Raw genomic sequence first — 19,790 nt, forward strand, 5'->3', positions numbered from 1 at the left:
CACAACCAGGGCTGTATACACTGTACAGTATGTGCCTGTTTTTCAGTGTTTTCCATCTCACACGTATCCAAAAGTGCAAAAAGTGACAGCTGATTTGGCGCTGGCTCGTGGTCAAAACCTCAGTGTAACTTCATCACCTGTCTTCAATATATTAATTAAACTAAAGGTTACACAAACTCATGTGTCTAATATCGGTTGATGATGATTTCTCCGGAACTTGAGGAAACGATTATCTGAACTAATCACATTAACAAAGTTCCTACTGTATTAATTAAGTGGGCAATAAGGCAATTAAATCAGAGGTATTGATGGAAACACGCACAGCTGTGAAATTATACAGTGCAATAGGACAAAGCACAACTATTTGAATATGCCTGTTGGGTATGGGCCAAAAACACAGAAGAGCTGAATCCTCAATCTGCTAATGAAAACGTTGATTAGGTGCAGAAAATATGGCAGCTGACCATGACATGCTGTGTTGAATTTCTAAACTCCTCATCACTCCAAATAGAAAAATAAGCCTTTTCAAAGGTAGTCGAGCAGTCTTTTCTTGTATTTTAATGAAGTTATATATTTTTTTAAATCATTATTATTATTATTTTTTTTACTTTTCCACAGTTGCTGCCACTTATGAATGCCGTCTTGGTGGCCCTGAGCTGCAAAACACAACATTGAATGAAACACAGTAGCAAAATATAAAACATAACATTCCTCCTCAGGGCCACCATAGCTGACACAGAGAGACATCATTAATAACCCAGAGGTTGTAAGGACTGGTACTCATACAGGCATCTTTAATTGAAAACAACTGCATTTTTTTCTTTATTTCTTAACTTTTTGTGGCTTCTGCATCCATCAGTAAACCGGTGTATCCGTCTGCCTGCTCACCTAACTGCCATACTCACAAATCCTGCTTTCTATTGACTGATGTGATTTTTCATATTTCTCGAAACAACAGATTCACCATGGAGGTTTCCTGAATGAGTTTTTAATTGCATTATGATTACAGCTGCGCTTGTAAAGATGGAAATGATTATATTTTTTTATGAGAGGGAGGGAGAGGGTACATTTTTACCGGGCTATTCAACCCATTCTATCATGTTACAGTAATAGTGACAATCACTCAGATAGGGCTTATGTGCTGTGTTATTGCTCCCCTGAGAGAAGGAATGTGTGTGTGTGGGTGAGTATGGCCATTCATGCACCATGTGGAGTATATTAAAGCAGGACAGTGTTTAAAAGACACAAACCCCAAAACAAAAAATGTAGATGAAAACCATCCATCAGCATGCTAAACAGCGGCACTTACTGTGTCTTGCCCAAAGTGTGTGTGTAAATATGCACTTGAGAGTTTTCTCTGTGTGTGTGTGTATCTGGGTTGAATCAGTGCAGGAGGGACATTTGACTTAGAGCAGGAAGACCCATGCAATCAGAATGCTAAGTAGCAGTTTTAAACAGTCTTAATATTGAGAAGGTGTAGGGCAATAAATTCCCTTTGACACTGCATGCTGCTTCCCCGAAGGCTGCCTGCTACTGATCAGCGGGTACACACACACTTTGGTTGTAAATACTGATGCCCTCACTAGTCAAAACAGGTTTCCTTTCCACTTTATCTACCCTAGTCTGTCCAACTGCGAAGGAGAGAGGGGAATGAGAGGGCAGAGGAAAGGGATATATACTGTATGTAAGATGAAGGGAAGTGTGGAGAGGACGAGTGCAGACTAAGAAAAAGGACTGGGACAGATGGAAAATAGAAATGGAGAGAAACAAGTGAAGGAATAGCGTATGAGAGAGGAAACAAGAGGGCAAAGATGAGAGGAGCAGAGAGAAGATGAAAAGAGGAGAGGACAGAATCAGAAGATGAAGAGAGGAGAGGTTACTGGTGGATAGAAACCAGAGAGAAAAATGGAGGGGTAAAGGAGATGTAAGAGTGTAGAGGTTAGACAGAAAGGGGCAAAAGGAAAATTGTAGATAAGGATAAAGGGAGCGAGGTGAGAAAGAGGGATGAAAAGAGAGGCTGTAAGATGAAGAGACAGAGGATATAAATAGAAGAGTAAAGGTGAGAGATGCTTCGTGTCCATCTTAAGTTCATTAACAATTAGCCTGACAAATGAGACACTAACTGTGTGTGTGTTTTCACAGGACACACCAGATGTCATGTGATTTCTTTGCCTTGATGAAAAAAAGATGAGCGTGTGTGTGTGATGTGATACATAAGCTAATGACCCTCACACCAATCTGCATGTGGTTTTTTTTCACCCAATTACAGTTCATGTGATATTTTTGCTGCAAATGTTTCTGTCTCCACTCCATAGGAGAAAAACGGTTGTAGTAGATGTAACTATATAAAAGATTAAAAGTTACAAAAACTCAACAACTACTGTCTATCCTCAGATCACTGAAACATGTATGTAACATTCATTCTGACCGCTGTAAGAATGAAAAGGTAAGGCGTGGCGTGCATGCACAGGAGCTCTAGTATCCATATTCTGTGCGCAATCCCACTCCACGCACACATAAGGAGCCCGCATTCAAACATCCAGCCGTAAAGGTCCCGTGCCATCTATAGGCAGTTCAGCATGGAGAATGTGGCATAAATATTCATATATTATTACTATTCTGGTACCATAGCTTGCTACTGCACCGTTCTCCTTAAGGCCACAGTGAGCTCTTCAAAGGAAATGGATTTCTGAGTACTTTAACATATATTATAAAGCCTTGCATTTTAAAAAGCCTGTTATGTACAGTATATATATATATATGTGTGTGTGTGTGTGTGTGTGTGTGTGTGTGTGTGTGTGTGTGTGTGTGTGTGTGTGGTGTGTGTGTGTGTGTGTGTGTGTGTGTGTGTTGCATAATCCACATTGTCTTTTCTGAATGCTAAAAACCCTTTGACTGAAGTATTTTAGTGTGCAAATCTATAGAATAGTGCAATTGAAGCTGGAGAAATGTCCAACACACACATGCACTTACACTGCTCCAGGCTGCTGGCTTAACTCCTTAACTCATTTGCTATAGGCTCTCCCCACACACCCGCTCACTTGTGTATTGGCTCAGAACATGCTGTGACAGTTTGGCCCCGTGGTCACATCCCCATGGCTGATATCCCCTAATAATCTCTATCCCCTTTCCATTCAGCCACTAACTGGTAGCATGTGTGTGCCATGAAAGTATTATACGGTGTGTGTGTGTGTGTGTGTGTGTGTGTGTGTGTGTGTGTGTGTGTGTGTGTGTGTGTGTGTGTGTGTGTGTGTGTGTGTGTGTGTGTGTGTGAGTAAAGAGAGATGGAGATAGGAGGAGAAAGCATGTTGTGTGATGGAACATGAGACAAATCACAAATACGCAGTATATTCACAGATTTTAGCCAGGATTTAAATATTTTATGTGACTGAAATATTGAAGCCCTCCACCTGCCTGCAGCGTATATCTTTTCCAACCTCTCCTCACCTCCTGTTCAAGGTTTTTTAAATTCTGGACAAGCCTTCAGATCTCTCTTTTTTTATATCTCTCTCTCTCACTTTCTTTCTTTCTTATCTCCTTCGTCCTGTGCCCTTACACTCCTCCGTGACCCTTTTCTCTCCCCCATATCCTGTCTATCACTGCCACCTTCCTCGGCTCAAGTAATCTCCCTCTTTCCTGTGTCTCACCCTTTCTCTCTCATCTTCCATCCATCCTTTCAATCTACTCTCTGGCTGCTGCTTCTGTCATTCTCTCTGTTCCTATCAGCCCCCCCCCCCCTTCTCTGCATCTGAACCCCCCCCTTCTCTCTCACACGTTCTCCCTCTCTCTCTGTCTCTCTCTGTCTCTTTCCGTCGCTCCCTCTCTCGCTGTCTGTTCTTCCATGAAATTAAAGCGCTCTAAGCTGCTGTTTAATCAGAGCCTGTTTGGGAAAGTGCTGCGATGACAGAAACTGTCCACCCCAAGTGCTGTGTCTATGTATGCATGTATGTTTGTGTGTGTGTGTGTGTGTTCATATAATTCTATATGATAAAGGGAAAAGGCAGAAAGATGCATGTTCCTAATTCTCTCCATGTGTGTTTTTGCACATGTGTATGTGTGGTGAAAGATGTGTTTAGATAGCTATTAATCCATAGATAATCAGTATTAGCAGGTGGTGTGGCCTGATACTGTGATGATTAACTAAAAATCTGGATTGTTTACTGTTGGGGGCTGGATGAATGAACACAGATCAACAAAGCTAATTGCCACTACCAAACAGTTGGTAATGCCTCAGTGTTTGATATGGTGTTGGAGGTGGGAAAGGGAAGGTGTGAGGATGAAGCCTGTGAGCCTTTACTGAGTGCAATGCATTATTTATCCACAGGTCTTTCCCTAATGACACTGATTACGTTTGTGCTTGAAGGAATATGGTTTGACATTTTAAAAAAAAATACAGTTTTGATATCGAGGAGAAGATAGCACTCTCACCTCTGTGCATTTTGTATAGAGTGTGGGCTGCAAGGCGATTAGCTGAGCTTTGCATGCAGGGGAAACAAATCTCCCGAACCCTACCTTTTAAAGTTAGGCTACGTGTTGCAAGAACAGCCAGGTGGAAGGATTTTTATGCTAAGCTAAGGTAAGCAAAGGTCATCGCTTTCCCAAAATGTTGAACTACTCCCTCAACAAAACAGACTTTGCTTGCAAGGAAATTTCGATGGATCTAAGATAAAAAATATATATATATCAAACCATATTCCTTCAGCACTTTGGTCAACTTTGGTTGTTTTTAAAGTGCTTAACAAATAAAGTTGGATCGGATTGGAAAAAAGACTGGACTAATGCTAATGCTAATGCTAACCTAGTGCTCTATTATTCTAAAAGCACAAGGTGTTGTGGTTAGTTGGGGTGCTGTTGGTGTAGCTTGGAGGTTTTTTTTTGTGAGCATCCACAATCACAATCACATGATCCCCTATAAACCCCACGCACATTCCGGCTCTTATCAGAGGTACAAAAAACACAGCGGGGAACTGTGCAAACTGCTATCCACACAGAACACAAACTAACAAGTATAAACAGTCATATCAGATACAATTATACAAACACAGACATCAGTCAGGTGCTGCTGCTATGTGTTCATAGAGCTCGGTTGCACACAGGTGTAGCTTATATGCACACACAATCATAACCACGAAAGAGTTTTAATTTTTCATTTTGACGTGCTTACCACACTGCCGCACTCCTGTACATATGTTTGCACGAGTGGGAAACAAATGACATCCCATTTGTGATATACTGTGCAGATCACATTCCCAGAAGTAGCCTATCTGAGCATTTCCTGAGCATGGTGACCACTCCCCTCCCCATCCTGTACGTAGAAAACCACAATGATTTGCTTAAGAGGCAACAGTCATTCTTCAGGACATAGCTCTCATCACTGCGGCGCAATCAATCCAGGACATGTTACACATACAACCTGTAGATGGCAGTAGAGGTGCAGCTCACTCAAAGACTACTGTGCTTGTGTGCAGGTGTGTGCGTGCACCTGCAGAAATCTGTTTGTGTTTGTGTGAGCGGGAGAGAAAGAGAGAGTGAGGGTGCGCAAGAGTGATCAAGCAGGGGAAAAAAATTCCAACAGTGAAAGGTATTGGAGTTTTATTTTACCTGTGCTCCCACGCACATTGTTTTACAGACATTGGAAAGGAAAATTGTCTATTCTAAATCTTGTTCGTGCCACCATTTGTCTCTATAATCCATGGCAGAACAATAGGCTGATGTGATCAAACAGTATCAGCTTGTTCCCTGGTTATTAAACGTCATGTCTGACCCAGATTCCTACGCAGCCGTTACTGTCACACTCACTACCTTTCCTAGAGTTGGATATAATAGAATGTGGTAAAAAAAAAGAAAAAAAGGAATGACACATAATTTTAGTTTGACGCAGCTTTAACAAGGCAGTCGGTGTTGCTGTCAAACCTTCCACCCTGAGCCAAAATTAACAATTAATCATCGTCCAACGGAGGGTTGTGGTTTACTGTATCCTCCAACTGTACGTTCATTTTCTAGTATTTCTACCCTCCTTCCTTTCTCTTTGACACTTTTTGCCTTCATCCAAATGCTTTTGATCATCTTTTACACTCATTACCTGTCCGTCTAGCTTTTTCTTTGATACTTTCTTTTTTTCATTTCTTTCTACCCTGTTGCTTTAACTTTGCCATCTCCCTGTCCATCTGTCTTTTATTTTATCAGCTGGTCATCAGGGTCATCAGTAAAATCACTGCCTGCCACCAACCGTTCTTAAGCCCCACTAACTGTCAGATACCCAGACACTGAGCTTTGACTGATCTGTGTGATCTCTATGTATGTGCTTGGTTATGCAGTTGCGTGTGTGTGTGTGTGTGCGTGTCTTGGGGTGTGACACAGAGCCATCAGCTTAAGCTACTCCACATGATGAAGAGCCACTCACATGCTTTCCCCTGTGCTCCCCAGCACCCTCCTCCTCCTTTATCTTTCACACTCATCCATCTCTCCCTCCCTCCCTTCCCCACTTCCTCACCTCCCTCCCATACTCGACCTCTCAATTTCTCACTTGGCCTTTGCATCCAGCCCTCTGGCCCCTCTCCCCTCCACCAGAACTCTCATTACCTCTCTTTCACAGTGACATGCAATGACTGGCTGGCCATCACTTCCTGACACCTCGATATATTGTCCTCTTCCTCTGTTGCTCTCTTCTTTCTTTCACTCGTTCTGCAACTCTCTTTATCACTTACTCCCTCTCACTCCACTTTGCTCTCCCTCTCTAATTTCCTATCTACCTTTCAATCCATACAGACACCTCCTCACTGTCCGTTGGTCAGGCTCTGTCAAATAGTCTTATTCTCAGGTTTTCCTTCTATTTCATAGTCATTGGATTGTGCTTTGTCTGTGTTTTATTCCCTTCTCTGTCACTCATATATCCAAAGTCAATGTCAACCCTATTTATGGCTTTTAGATATAAGAACATTAGTAAGTCTACAGCAATCATACATTTTACCATATTGCTGAAAGGCAGCATCCATTTCTTATCGCTCTTTTTATTATTTGTTTCTCTTTTGATGTATTTTCTACCCAAAGGCAGAAAACACACACGCACTCACACTCACACACACACACACACACACACACACACACACACACACACACACACACACACACACACACACACACACACACACACAGTATACCAACTAGCTAATAACACACCACCCTGTGGGACCTTCAGTGGGGAATCAGAGGAGAATGAAGACATCATTAGGAGAGTCAGTATGTTGGACTCTCTTCATGATGTCAAGGACTTCCTGTCCATGTCCCACTGTGGCCTATGGTGATGGCACTGGTCCTCATTCGCAGCTTTCGCCTCTCTAGCTCCTCATCATGTAACTCACATCTTTTTGACTGGCATGTCCACCGAGTACGTCTCATCACAGTCATGGCCTGAGAGAGGTTTTTCAGTGATGAGAACCTCAGCGAGAAGGAATCTCATTATTTTCAGTGGATGGGACCTGCAGTTGGATGTTCCACACAGCGCTGAGGGTAAATTATGGTTGCAGCCCTTGAAACATCTCCTGCCAGAAGTTAACAATATCTCTTTTTAACAAAGGAGCGCTGCAGTGGTTGTGGGCCTCTAGTGCGCAGCAACAGTACCTGCTATGAGCAGAGTTTTTATCATAAAACAGATGCTCCAGTGCCCATTTTTAATTGGTTATCATGTTGAAAATTGGTGTACAATATCTAAATGAACACTTACATTTGACCTTAGAGTTTTAACTGTAAGAAGTCTAATTTAATATTATTGCACTTAAAATTAACCCCTCATATGACTGCTGGAACTTGCCTGACTGAAATATACATTCTATCTAAATTGTGCACACTTGCCTGATGGGACAATAGACCTTTTTCACAGCTGCCATTTTGAATTATGAAATAGTAGGGTAAATACAGCTGTTACCAATGACATTAATAAAGGTTGTGTCAAACAGAGTGAGGGCGCTGCTATTGTGCATGTTTGGCTCACTGAAAAAGCTCTGCTATTCTAAATTGAATGCGGCCTTAATTAGTATCATTGGTAACACCTGTGTTTGCCTTACTATTTCATGTGAAAATGGCTGCTGTGAAAAAGGTCATTTTGGCACGTCATTGCTGGAAAAGCATAGGTGTTATTAATAGCATTGAGAATATTGCATTTAGGGGAGCTGGGGGCCTGGTATTGTGCGTGCTGGCCTGCTGGCATGGCTTTCTGGGACACTAATGGAACTGGGCCATTGCTAACAGAATTTGTTTTGCCAGTGTTTTTCCTGCTATGATAAGTCAAAATGTCTGCTGTGAAAAAGATCTATTGAATAGAGTGGAGCTCTTGTACATTTTATAAGAAGCTCTGTCCATTTACCTGTGTTTATGACCATTTTTAGTTTGCTCATTAAAAAAACTGCAGCGGAAATGCTGGAAATTTGAAAGAAAAAAAAAAGTTAAAAATGTGGAGAAGTCCACTGTTTATATTCCCATGACCCATGATGCACATTCATTTGCATTTCATTTTGCTGATGTGGTGTGGAAATGTGGTTAAAACTTGCGTTAGATTTGGATTTACAAATCAAAATGTCTGCTGTGAAAAAGGTTGAGTGAAGGGCTTTCACTTCAGGTATGTCTTCAGTAGGAAGTAATTGCAATGAAAAGTGAGGTTTCGATTGGGGTCTGCGGCTTATTCAGACATTTATGGGACATTGTTTCTATTTTTTAAATGTATCACATCAGACATTTTGACTTGTTATAGCAGATAAAAGCACAGTTGGAACTTATTGTTAATAATGGCTCAGTTCCATTTAAGTGTCCCAGTGAGCGAGCCAGTATGCACCACACTTGGCCCCTGCAACTGACACATCTAAATAAAATTCAGCTGTCATTAATGTTATTAATTACACATGTTCTTTTTCCAACTGTGACATGTCAAAATGTCTGCTGTGAAAAATAACTATTGTACTGGAGTGGAGGCAGAAATCTCAGAGATGGATAAAACTTTTTAAATTTGAATATGATTGCTTTAGTGGGCAGGTGTTACGGCCTAAAGAGATGTATGCTGGGATGTGTGTCACTGTCGATTGATAAGTCTTTTAGGACTTCACACTAAGCTGTCATCGTTAAATTGTCCCTGCTCAGCTCCACTGAAACACATAATTTCTCTTTAATCTTTTTTTTATTATTATTACACAACTTTTTCAGATAGCACAGAGGCTGTATTGCAATGTGTGAGCTGTGGCTGTTCAGAGACTTCCTTTTCTTGGCTGCTTATGAAGTAGTTGGCCATTTACAGTAGTTGTCTTAAAGCATGAAACCAGATTAGTACTATTCTTTGTTTTTGATCTTTCTGCATCAAATTCCGCAAGTCTTTCTTCCTTCTCTGCCTTTCTTCTTGTTCTTTTAGTTGGTATAATGATGTGACTTTGCCAGCATCACAGATTGACTTCAATTAATACATCACACATTCTCTCTGATTTAGAGCACTTTAGTTTGATTTGGTGAGATAATTTCAGGTCAGGATCCAATTAGTATAAGGCTAAATGATTTCCCTAACAATAATTTAAAGTGAGGGCTGCTGCTGTGACACTCAAAGCAAGAAGGTCCTGGATCACGGGCCAGCTGTTTCTATGTAAATGTCTTTCTGTTGCTTTCACCCCACAGTCCAAAGACACGCAGACCAGGAGACCTAGCAGATTAAAATTGCCCATATAAATGCATCTGCCTGGTGTTAATCCGATGATGGACTGGTGACCTGCTTCCCTGCCAGCAGGGATGCTCTCCACCCCCCTGTGACTCTGAGCGGGAATAAGTAGGTATAGAAGATGAATGTGTGAAAGCTTCCAACCACCTTTTCAAGGTTATTTATAACAATGTCACCATTATTTCGTGAATAGACTCCCAGGATTATCTACAACCCCCCTGTGCATAACAGGAATCATAAAAATGGTGTTGACTTTGGCTGGCTCCTTTCTCACTGTCACTGTTGCTGCCGCTCTGTCATTGCTAAAAGGTTTCCAACCATTGCCAAACAGTCAATATATATCCAGCAGGAGGCCGCCGAGGAAGGTTTAACCCAGCAGATGACATTCAGTACAGCGCCATAATCATTGCCTCCTAATGAATTAAATAGCCTTGACATTTCACAGCACAACGCTTGTCCTTTTCCTGCAACTGCTCTGCTGTTGTACCCCTCCTTTCATGCATTCTGTCGCTCTCTTGTTCTTGGTCTTTCTCTTGCATTGCTTTTCCATGTGCCTTCTGGCCTCTTGCTATTGCCCCCCTCCCTCCCTAACTCATTTCTGTATCCCTCACTCCCTCTCATACTCCTTCTATCGCTTCCTCTTGCTCGTTCACTGATCGGTATGCTACTGCACGCCCAGCTGTCTATGCAGGCAGAGCTGAGAGAGGGAGGGAGAGAGTCACTGTTTAGCAGCAGAGACAGAATCCAGCTGGAGGGTCACGACCCTAAGTGACCATCCACACACACACACACACACACACACACACACACACACACACACACACACACACAAACACACACACACACAGGCACCGCTCGATAAGTCATACACCCACACTTCCCTGATGGCAGGAGCAATAGGTCATATGCCAACAATGTAGGAGGAGAGACAGACAAAAGGAGAGAGAGGGAGAGAGTGAGATAGCAGGATTTAGGAATAAGGTGGAGGTGTGTTCACTGCTTACAGAGCCATAATTGTCCTGTGGTTTGGTAGGGAGCCTTGCAAGGACGGATAGAGAGACAGAAAAAAGCAAGCAATGGAAGGGACATGGCCTGCAGTAGAGGAGTGCTTTTTGCAACAGAGTCAGAAAAGTTTCTTTTGTCCTGGAATACAGATGAGGGCTGGATAGATGAGTGCATGGCTGCACTGTTATGGGACAGAGAGACAGATAGACTCACATATGCACAAGCACAGCCTCTGTGTCTGTTTGACTTACCTCTGTTAGACACATAGTCGTGTATGCAATAACATCACAAAGAAATTAAATGATATCAATTGATATACATTTATATATATTTACTATACAAAGATGTTCTAAATAATTACCTGTTAAACCAAAAGAGTATGTAGTTTTAGAAATGATCGTGGTATAGGCCTTTGTAGGGATTTAAATGTGTTTTATTTCTGTATGTAGGGGATTTTAATATTGTAAAAAACAAGTATTTCTGCTCTGGTCTTTTTTATTACTGAAATATAATGACTTTGTATTTGCGATAAAACCGCATTACAAATAAGCTCAAGGAAGCATATAAACACTACATAGAATTGAGCCTACATGAAGGAGTTGATATGTTGTTGTGTTGTACGTACACTGGTATATTCTGTATCCCAACACAAACACTTCTGAAACTGAACTTTTTCACAATGAATTTATTTATTTATAATAATACATAAATATGTTATTTTCATAATTCAGATGTTTATTTTACTTGGGAAATAAAGCAAAATTGTCAAATTCCAATTATTTTCTAATGTTACAGGAAAAGCGTAACATGTAACATTTATAAACTTTCAAACTTTTTATTGATAATACTGTACTGTAAGGACGCTGACGGTGCTTTTTTTCTTCTCTGTGCCCAATTGAATTGAGAATTGTTTTCCTTTGCATAGTATCCTATGAATACACTGTAGACTTTTATGTAACACACAGATACATGGTGACTCATTTTGGTGGCTAATTTCTCAAACAAACAGAAGCTTGTGGATACACATAGGCCAACACACTGTATCCCTCACTTTGGTCTTATCAAATTCATTATTCATCTAGCACATTTATCTTATGTGATGAATGGGAAATTATTGCCTCTGATCTCTAATGACTGTCAACATGAAAGATCTAAACAACATCATCTTGGATGACTAAAGACGACTCTAAAATATGTTTAAAAAAATAACCAGGGTTCAAAGCTCCAATCAGAGCTGTAACATTTATCTTGATGCTGTGAGGGTTTTAATTAGAAGGGAATTCCCGCTGCCCATGATTACTGAGGCAATAGGGGACTTGATGTCTTTGAATCCGATGTTTATTCCCTCAAGAAACAAAGGCATGCTATAATAATTCCTTTAAAAAGTTTAAGATTAGTAAACTAATCCAGACAGGGAAAAGTTCAAATTTAGTGTACACACAAACTAAACGACCTCTGGTGAATAGCGTTAAACTCCTAAACTATCGCGAGAGAAGCTCGGTTGCCGTAGTAACGAGAGCCAAACACAACCGCCCTGAGCGCAGCCTGGAGCGTGCCAACGTGTGTTACTGAAACATTCAATTTAATGACCACAAGGCACTGAAAGATTGATAGTGCTATCACAAGCCGGGGAACCGACCGAGAGTGGCGGAAGCATAAGGTGAGTTAGGTATTCTCAGCAGTGTGTGAAGTTCATTTACTGTCGCTAACTTGAGGTTACCGACACTCACTGTAACGTAACGTTAACACAGTCTGGTTGGCTTCACGTTGACTAGCTTTCAGTTAGACCCGTGTGTCTGTTGCCTTTGCTGTAAGTTTATATACAGGCGGGTCAACAGTAACTTTAGCTCTCCTTTATCAAAACTTTATTATTCACTGTATTATTGTCTGCTTTAGCAAATATATCCTTGGTTTGGGTCAAGATAACTGAGGTATATGGGTCATATAAGAAAACATGATGATGTATTCTGAGTCATTGTTGCCAAGGCTGTCCACTGTGGTTGCCAGGCAGGGTTGCCCCCCCCAACCTTAGGTCACTGTGTTGAAGTTTTACCCTGATATTGTGTATAATGATTTGCATTTACTAAAAGACTTTCATTCAAAATGCAATAACTTAACTGCATGTTGTGTTATTTATTATTGTTTCTATTGGGATTTACAGGGATGTTTTTTAATCAGCATGTGAAGCTGAAGACAAATTTCCACATTTGTGGACAACAAATATTATTATTTTGATTTGTATCTTTGTTAAGCGGTTACCCAGCTTGAGTGAAACTTACAGTATCTAAACACCTTCCACCTAATGCCACTTTGGTAGCAGCTGAGTTGCTAACAGGTGTGGCTGTCTTGCTATTATAACAATATATTATATCTGCCTCACTGGCTAATTTTCTTAATTGGCTTTTACTGCCTAAAGAGTTGCCAGCCATTTGTCAACCGTATAAGTCTGTCAGATACAATTTAAACACACAGGATTGCTTGTTTTAACTGCCTCTTATACATTCGCGCAAATCTGTCCCTGCTATTTTGCTCTTTTCATTACAGCAGTATTCATTTATGGCAGTCTGTGATTTAGCCTGGGCCCAGCGTGACAGCCAGTTTTATGCCATTACTGTTGGGTTTTATTGCAGGAGAGACTCTTTGTTAAAAGCACAGCGAAAGACGCAGGAGGAATACCTGAGCCCCCGGAAAGAAGAGGCATGAATTTAAATGACTTTGTGGTGCTTCCGCACAACAAGGCCAAATCCGTCAAGCTCAATGCCAGGTGAGATGAGATAAGATCAATGATGTAATTTAAGGCACATGTCATTTTGAATGCATTACTTGGCTGACACACTGTTTCCATCTGCTCCCATTCAAATTCTGCCCAGATAATGGCAGAATTTGACTAAATGGTGTTTCAGGCAGGTTAACCATGTGACCTGGATTCTGCTTCAGTGCAGTGCAGTTGTTTTCTTGATATTGCCCCGCGCAAAATTGAGTCCAGTCTCCTACATAGTTTCTCATTTGCCAACAGGTAATTGACTTAATTGATGTCTGCCTTGGTGGTACCCTGATCCAGTGACTAATTGATCAAAGTATTGATCAGTCATGGCAACAGGGATCTGCTAGTGCAGCAGATGAATTGAACGTATCGATGAAAGCCCGGCTGTCCAATCTGACGGAGTAGGTCATTTGTATGATTGATTGTTGTTGATTGATTGCATATATGTGAGTGTGTGTGCATTGTTGCCATAGGAACCTGCAAGAACTGCAGATGGAGACGGTGACTCTGGGCCAGGAGAGCAAAGACATGGAGGAGAAACTGCAACAGCTGAAAGAGAGCATGAGTAAAGAAAAGGAGGAGAGAGGGTGAGTATCAGTGTTATAATTAGCGTACCAGAAAAAGAGGAGAAAGGAGACGGAGAGGGGGCATGGAGGAGCGAGAGGGGCAGACCTAAGTGGGAAGGTGAGAATGGAAGTAAGATAGCAGAAAGCAGCAGGAAGAGAGGAGAGAGATGGTGGTGAATAAGTACTGTATGTACAGGATGGGCTGCAGCAGCTGTAACAGAAAACACAGAAGAGGGGATTCATTTTCCTGAATCAAGTTTAAACTGACTGCACAAGTAGTTTTACCACTCTGTACCTCTTTACCACTGTCGTCTGCACTCCATAACGTGGAATATCCGCGTTATTACTTTGCTGTGGTTGGATTTGTGTGACATCTTATGCTGTTAACTCCACCAGCAACAGGTCTCTAAGGATGACGCTGTCCATTCGTCAGTCTGTCTTACTGTCCAACCCTTTAATCCGGAGCAAGATATCTGAACAATGATACGCCCGATTCCCTCTAATTGAGTACTGGAATACAGTAAATATAGTTTTTTATTTGGCCTATGCAGATAATAAAATTGTGCCATTATTTTGGTGAAAGTAACCACCTATGTGATCTTAAAAGTTACTTAGATTAATACTCTCAGACAGAGAGAAAGGAGACAGTAGGAGGCTTACAGGAGGATTACAACAGGTAAAGAGAGTGTTCTGAGAAGAAAGAGAAGGACGATGGAGACCTAAAAGGAAAAGGGGAGAGAGAAAGTCTTGACAAACAAGAAAGGCTGAGGGAGGAATACAGTGATATGGGAGATAAGAGGTTTAACGTACAGATTCTGAAACATATCATATCCACAGTCACAGCTGAACGTATAGGGAACAGAGCAGGTGACTAATGGAGAGACGGGAGTGGGGGAGAGAGGTAGGAAGGTGGGAAAAAGACTGCAACAGCTGTAAAAGAGCAAGCAACGAGAAAGTAGAGACACTGAGTAATAGAGATAGATGGAGGAGGAGACTAAATGAGAGTGACGGGGAGGTCCATGACTTCTCTACCTATAAAGGTCAAGAAAAGGTTGGCATGGAAGGGAAAAAGGAGCAGTCAGAAAATTGAAAAAGCCACTCATAGATGAAGTAGGCTCATGCTTATATAGTGGACTATTCTAAAGGTCACTGGAGCCCTACAGACACTTTGGTCCTAACAACTTGTATGCAACCATACTCATATTTTCCCCTCACTGGAATCGATGGCCAACAATGCTCTCCACATATGAAAGACATTAATGGAAGAGCATGTCAAGCGCACACAGAGGACATAAGAATAAGCAACAGTAAAATGAAGGAGTAAGATTACAATGGGAAAGCATTTAATGTTAATCTAATATTTTAATTAAAAGGAATACATTTACTGCCACAAGTACCCCGGTGTTTTTCTTTTCTTCCTTTACCAATCTTAATGAAAACTACAAGTCCTAATTGTACCTGTCTGCAGTGTATTCTGTTTGACGTGCTTTTTGTTCGGCTCCCATAATTGCCACTATATTTTCAATAATGCTTAATGCTTACAACATATTATACATTAACTGTCACAACGCTTTAGTCTAATTGCAGACGATTTGCAGGCGTGCAGATTTTCTGGTGCAACATGATTATTATTATTCTACAAATACCTCTCATAGATTTATCTCATTTTGAGAGGCTTGCAAAAAGCACACTTCAAAACAGATGAACGATATGTTGTTTCCATGATGCTATTCAGTGAGCATTCATATCACAAGCAGCTGCCCTTCAGTTATGAGCTGAGTTGTAAGTCTGTCATTTAAAAAAAAACAAAACAAAACAAGTAGCACTCTGGTGACAAAGAATATATTATTAACTGTATAGATTAAAATTAATTTAATTTATTTCAGGGTTTGTACCTATGTATAAACATTCATAACAAATCATAAGCCCTTCTCAATGTCAAGTTCTGAGTTCAAACTCCCAAGGATGGGAGGATGCAGTACAATGAATTTACAGTTGTCATTTGGACTTAGTATTTGGGCTGTCCCCCCCCACCGAATCCATTGTTCATCTCTCATTTATAACTTCTTTTTCCATATTTAACAGAGACCTGTTCACATTCACACAAGTCTCCTGAACTTGCAGAGGAACACATTATGATTGTGTTCTCTTTGAGGTAGATTTATTTTCCTCTTGTAAGGGCCAGGCCTGCACATAATGAAATTGCCTGAGTCACTGTGCAAACTGATTGTAAGCAATGGAAACAGACTCCAACATTTCTTTCTATTTCCAAGTTCTCACATGTCAAATAATAAGTGTCATCGTGACAAAAGAGATTCTGTTTTGATGATGAACAAAAGCAGGCCTGTTTTTAGATAAACACTGTCTGTCTAGTGGTTGTAGGTCTATGGCTGTTATAGGGTATAATAAAATACTTTTATTTATGTTTTGCAATTAAACAAATGCTGGATTCTTATTGACTGGGCATTGGGCTTTACACCATTCCTAAATATAATGGGACAGCATACACATAGTGAACATGCACACAAAGACAAAAAAAACATGCTTCCACAAATTATAATAGATATATTGGATAGCTCACTCACACTCATGCAAAATAGCATTTCATTACATAGTGTGTGCCTGGCCCATTACTGTAATAACTAACTAATTTCATATCGAGGGACATCCCAATCTGTGTGAGCAGGAAATGAATTTGCAGAATGAAAATAAACACTGGTTATTAATGTGATTGTTTTATTCTCAGTTCCCAGTTCACCTCATTTCATTGATAACTCTGAGATGTGTTACCCAATGTGAAGTTATGGAGAACTGCCTAACAGAGGTGTATATCACAGTATATGAGCACATAACTCAGAGACAGCTTTAGGGAGAAGGGGTGTATGTATATTACGCGCAGGCTTCTTCAAATTGTAACAGGTTACATAAACACACACAGACACACACACACATTTACCGGCAGCGCTGCTAATTGCAATGTTAGTGATTTAAAGCTGGGGTATGATGAGACTCTTTCCACATGATCTATTTCTATTGGTTGAAATTCATACATCACAAACAAACAATGGAATGCATACTGTAGATTATAATTATAGGTTAATACGTATTTATTGTTTTAGGCGATGAATTGTGTGTGTGTGTGTCCTTGTATACTGTATGAGGACTGCTTTATTTCTCAGCGGAGGCCTAGCTCTAATTAAGAAGCCATACATCAGTATGGGGAGAGGCCCATCTTGTCCTGGCTGCACAAACGATAAGCACATAAACACAGTGTTTCCTGTCACACTGAAATACTGCAACATTTACCGCTCCACCAGCCCCAAGATACGACAAGGTGTGTGCGTGGCTGCCTGTGTGTATCATTTGATACTAGTCCTCCATAAATAATGGCGCTTGTGTTTGTGTGTGTGTTTTTTTCAACAATTTGCGGGTTGTAGAGGGTACTACGCTTTTTTTGGTTCTGTCTATCTTGTGTTCCTTAATCAGATCAACTCCGCTAAAGGACATGGATCTTGCTTAAGCTCGACAGTATGTCTGTGAAATATTACTTGTTTCCGAAAGATTTTACATTGTGTGTGAAGACAGCTTGAAAGGGGTGGAAAGATATAGTGAGAGTTTGTGTATGTGTGAGAGGTAGTGTGTGAAGGCAGGAGAAAGACTCTGGCAAAGACTCACTACAAAGTGTAAATAGATGAAATAGTTTACTCTGGATATGATGTGGCTGAGAGGTAACTGAAAAAATGATAACACCATATTAAGTATTCTTTTTTCAAATGTTTATTCACCTGTTTAGAATAGCAAATTAGTCAACCTTCCATTTCAGACAGGCCATTGTTGATTAATAATGCATTGCTGATTTGTTTTTGTGCACACTGGTGTCCCTAATCAGTCTTGACTGTGCAGAGCCGTTGTCAAGGAGAGCGTAGAAGAACATTTGAACACCTTTTTCATTTCTCATGCTGCTGCTGGGTACAGAGACAGAGGGGAAGCGGGGACTCACAGCAAGTCTTTTGGTTTGATTGAGATGGGTCAGAAGATGAGTTGTTCTACCTTTTATATTTAAAACTACCACAAAGAACTGGTTATGAAACAATCTCAGTTGAATACAGATGCCTCTGTATGAGCTACATAAGCAAACAGGACCTTCAGCAAGAGGATTGGCTGTTTCTGTATAGTTATTTTTAATTCATGCTACCATATCAGATTCCCCATGAGATCAATCAAACAAGGTGGTAGAAATGTTGCTGATTTTGTCTACAAAAAAAGAACATTCCTCGTTGCTGCTTTAACTACTGCTTTTCAAGTGTAACAGATTGCCATACTTCCATACTTTGTTGTATATTTGCTGTCTGTTGGTCAACATGTTGAATATGCAGTTGACGCAGTGACCAGAAGTGGATGGGAAGGTAGAAGAAAAGTTTGTGATGTGTGATGAAGCTGAAAACACATGAACTGGGATTGAAGAGGAGCAGTCATGGAGTAAATTACATTATTAGGTACTAAAATAAAACAGATACACACGTCCCATCCGTCTTTTACAATTGAACTCCACATTAATGTAGCTGCAGCTGCCTCCTACCTTTTATCTGAAAGCTGTGTGCTGCGATGCAGCAGCCTCTTAGATGTGAAGTCCAGCTTAACAGTTTGAATCAATTAATCGGCACACCTCTAATGAAGAAGAGGAGACACTTTCTCATCAGTTCCTCTCTGACTGACACGGGAGAAAGCAGACAAGGATGGGGGGCGTTGGCGGCTAATCAGGTGTTATGATGTGAAGGTTACCTGGATTTTCTTTAAGCTTCCTACCTTACCCGTCTTTTCTTCTCAGAACATGCGAGTATATCTTTGACAAGTCTTTACTGCAGATCTTCAAGCTGTGATTTATGCTCAGGCTGTGCGGTGTACTGTGTGTCTGTGTTATGCACCACTCTGTTTTTCTCTCTCTGCTTTCCTCTTAGATCGCAGAGCTCCCAGAGTAGATGAATTGTTCATCTTTGTCTTAGAGTCAGGCTACACACACACACACACACACACACACACACACACACACACACACACACACACACACACACACTTATATACGGACTCAAAGAATAGGCGAACAAATTCAGTTTGCCGAGAGGAGGTGCGGTATAATCAGTTTGTGAAGAGTACACAGGCGATAATAAAGCCAGACCCGTGGCTTGGGGCAAACGCAGTATATCATTCTCTGTTTTGGCCTGCCCGAATCACAGATTTAATGTAGCTTTGTCTTTAGGCCTACATGGCTTACAGACACTCACTCTCGCCTTATCTAAAAGTACAGTTGAGGTTCTCCTTTTTCCTGCCCTCTTTGCTTTCTCTTTGCTGTGCTTTTCTTTCTATAGGCCTCTGCGCTCCCTCTCTTACTCTTTTTACCAGTCTTTGTTTATTATTTTTTTGTCAGTACGTGTATTTGTTATATTTGACCCCTACTAGCACCTGTTTCAGTCTGTATGTGTTCATACATACACGTGTGTTAACCTTACGGCCTGCTCATGCTGGCCTTAAATGCGCTAACATGTGTTTATAGGATTCTGTGTCTGAATGGCTCTTTTATCTCCTCCTCAACCCTCTCTGTTTTTTCCCCATCCTCTCGTCTCACACTGGGAAAGCGGGAATTGGGAAATGGCATTAGACTTCAAAGTGTGTGTACGTGTGGGACGCAGATGTTGTCAGTTCTCCCTTTGGGTGAGACAGGTCGGTTAAAGGTGATAGCTATATGTCTGTTTGTGTACATGTCCTA

General features: G+C 40.9%; 1 protein-coding gene across 6 annotated transcripts in view; it reads left to right on the forward strand.

The window, feature by feature from the left end:
* The first annotated feature begins 12,220 nt into the window (after positions 1–12,220).
* zbbx (zinc finger, B-box domain containing) overlaps positions 12,221–19,790 on the forward strand; it is a 53,000-nt gene continuing 45,430 nt past the window's right edge. For all 6 annotated transcript variants that reach the window (XM_051396843.1, XM_051396845.1, XM_051396847.1 and 3 more), the window contains exons 1-3: positions 12,221–12,356; positions 13,327–13,460; positions 13,934–14,047. In XM_051396843.1, the coding sequence (XP_051252803.1) occupies positions 13,396–13,460; positions 13,934–14,047 (179 nt within the window). In that variant the 5' untranslated portion in view covers positions 12,221–12,356; positions 13,327–13,395. The remainder of the gene's footprint in view (positions 12,357–13,326; positions 13,461–13,933; positions 14,048–19,790) is intronic.

Source organism: Dicentrarchus labrax, unplaced genomic scaffold (genome assembly GCF_905237075.1).
Source record: "Dicentrarchus labrax unplaced genomic scaffold, dlabrax2021, whole genome shotgun sequence".
Taxonomy (NCBI): domain Eukaryota; kingdom Metazoa; phylum Chordata; class Actinopteri; family Moronidae; genus Dicentrarchus; species Dicentrarchus labrax.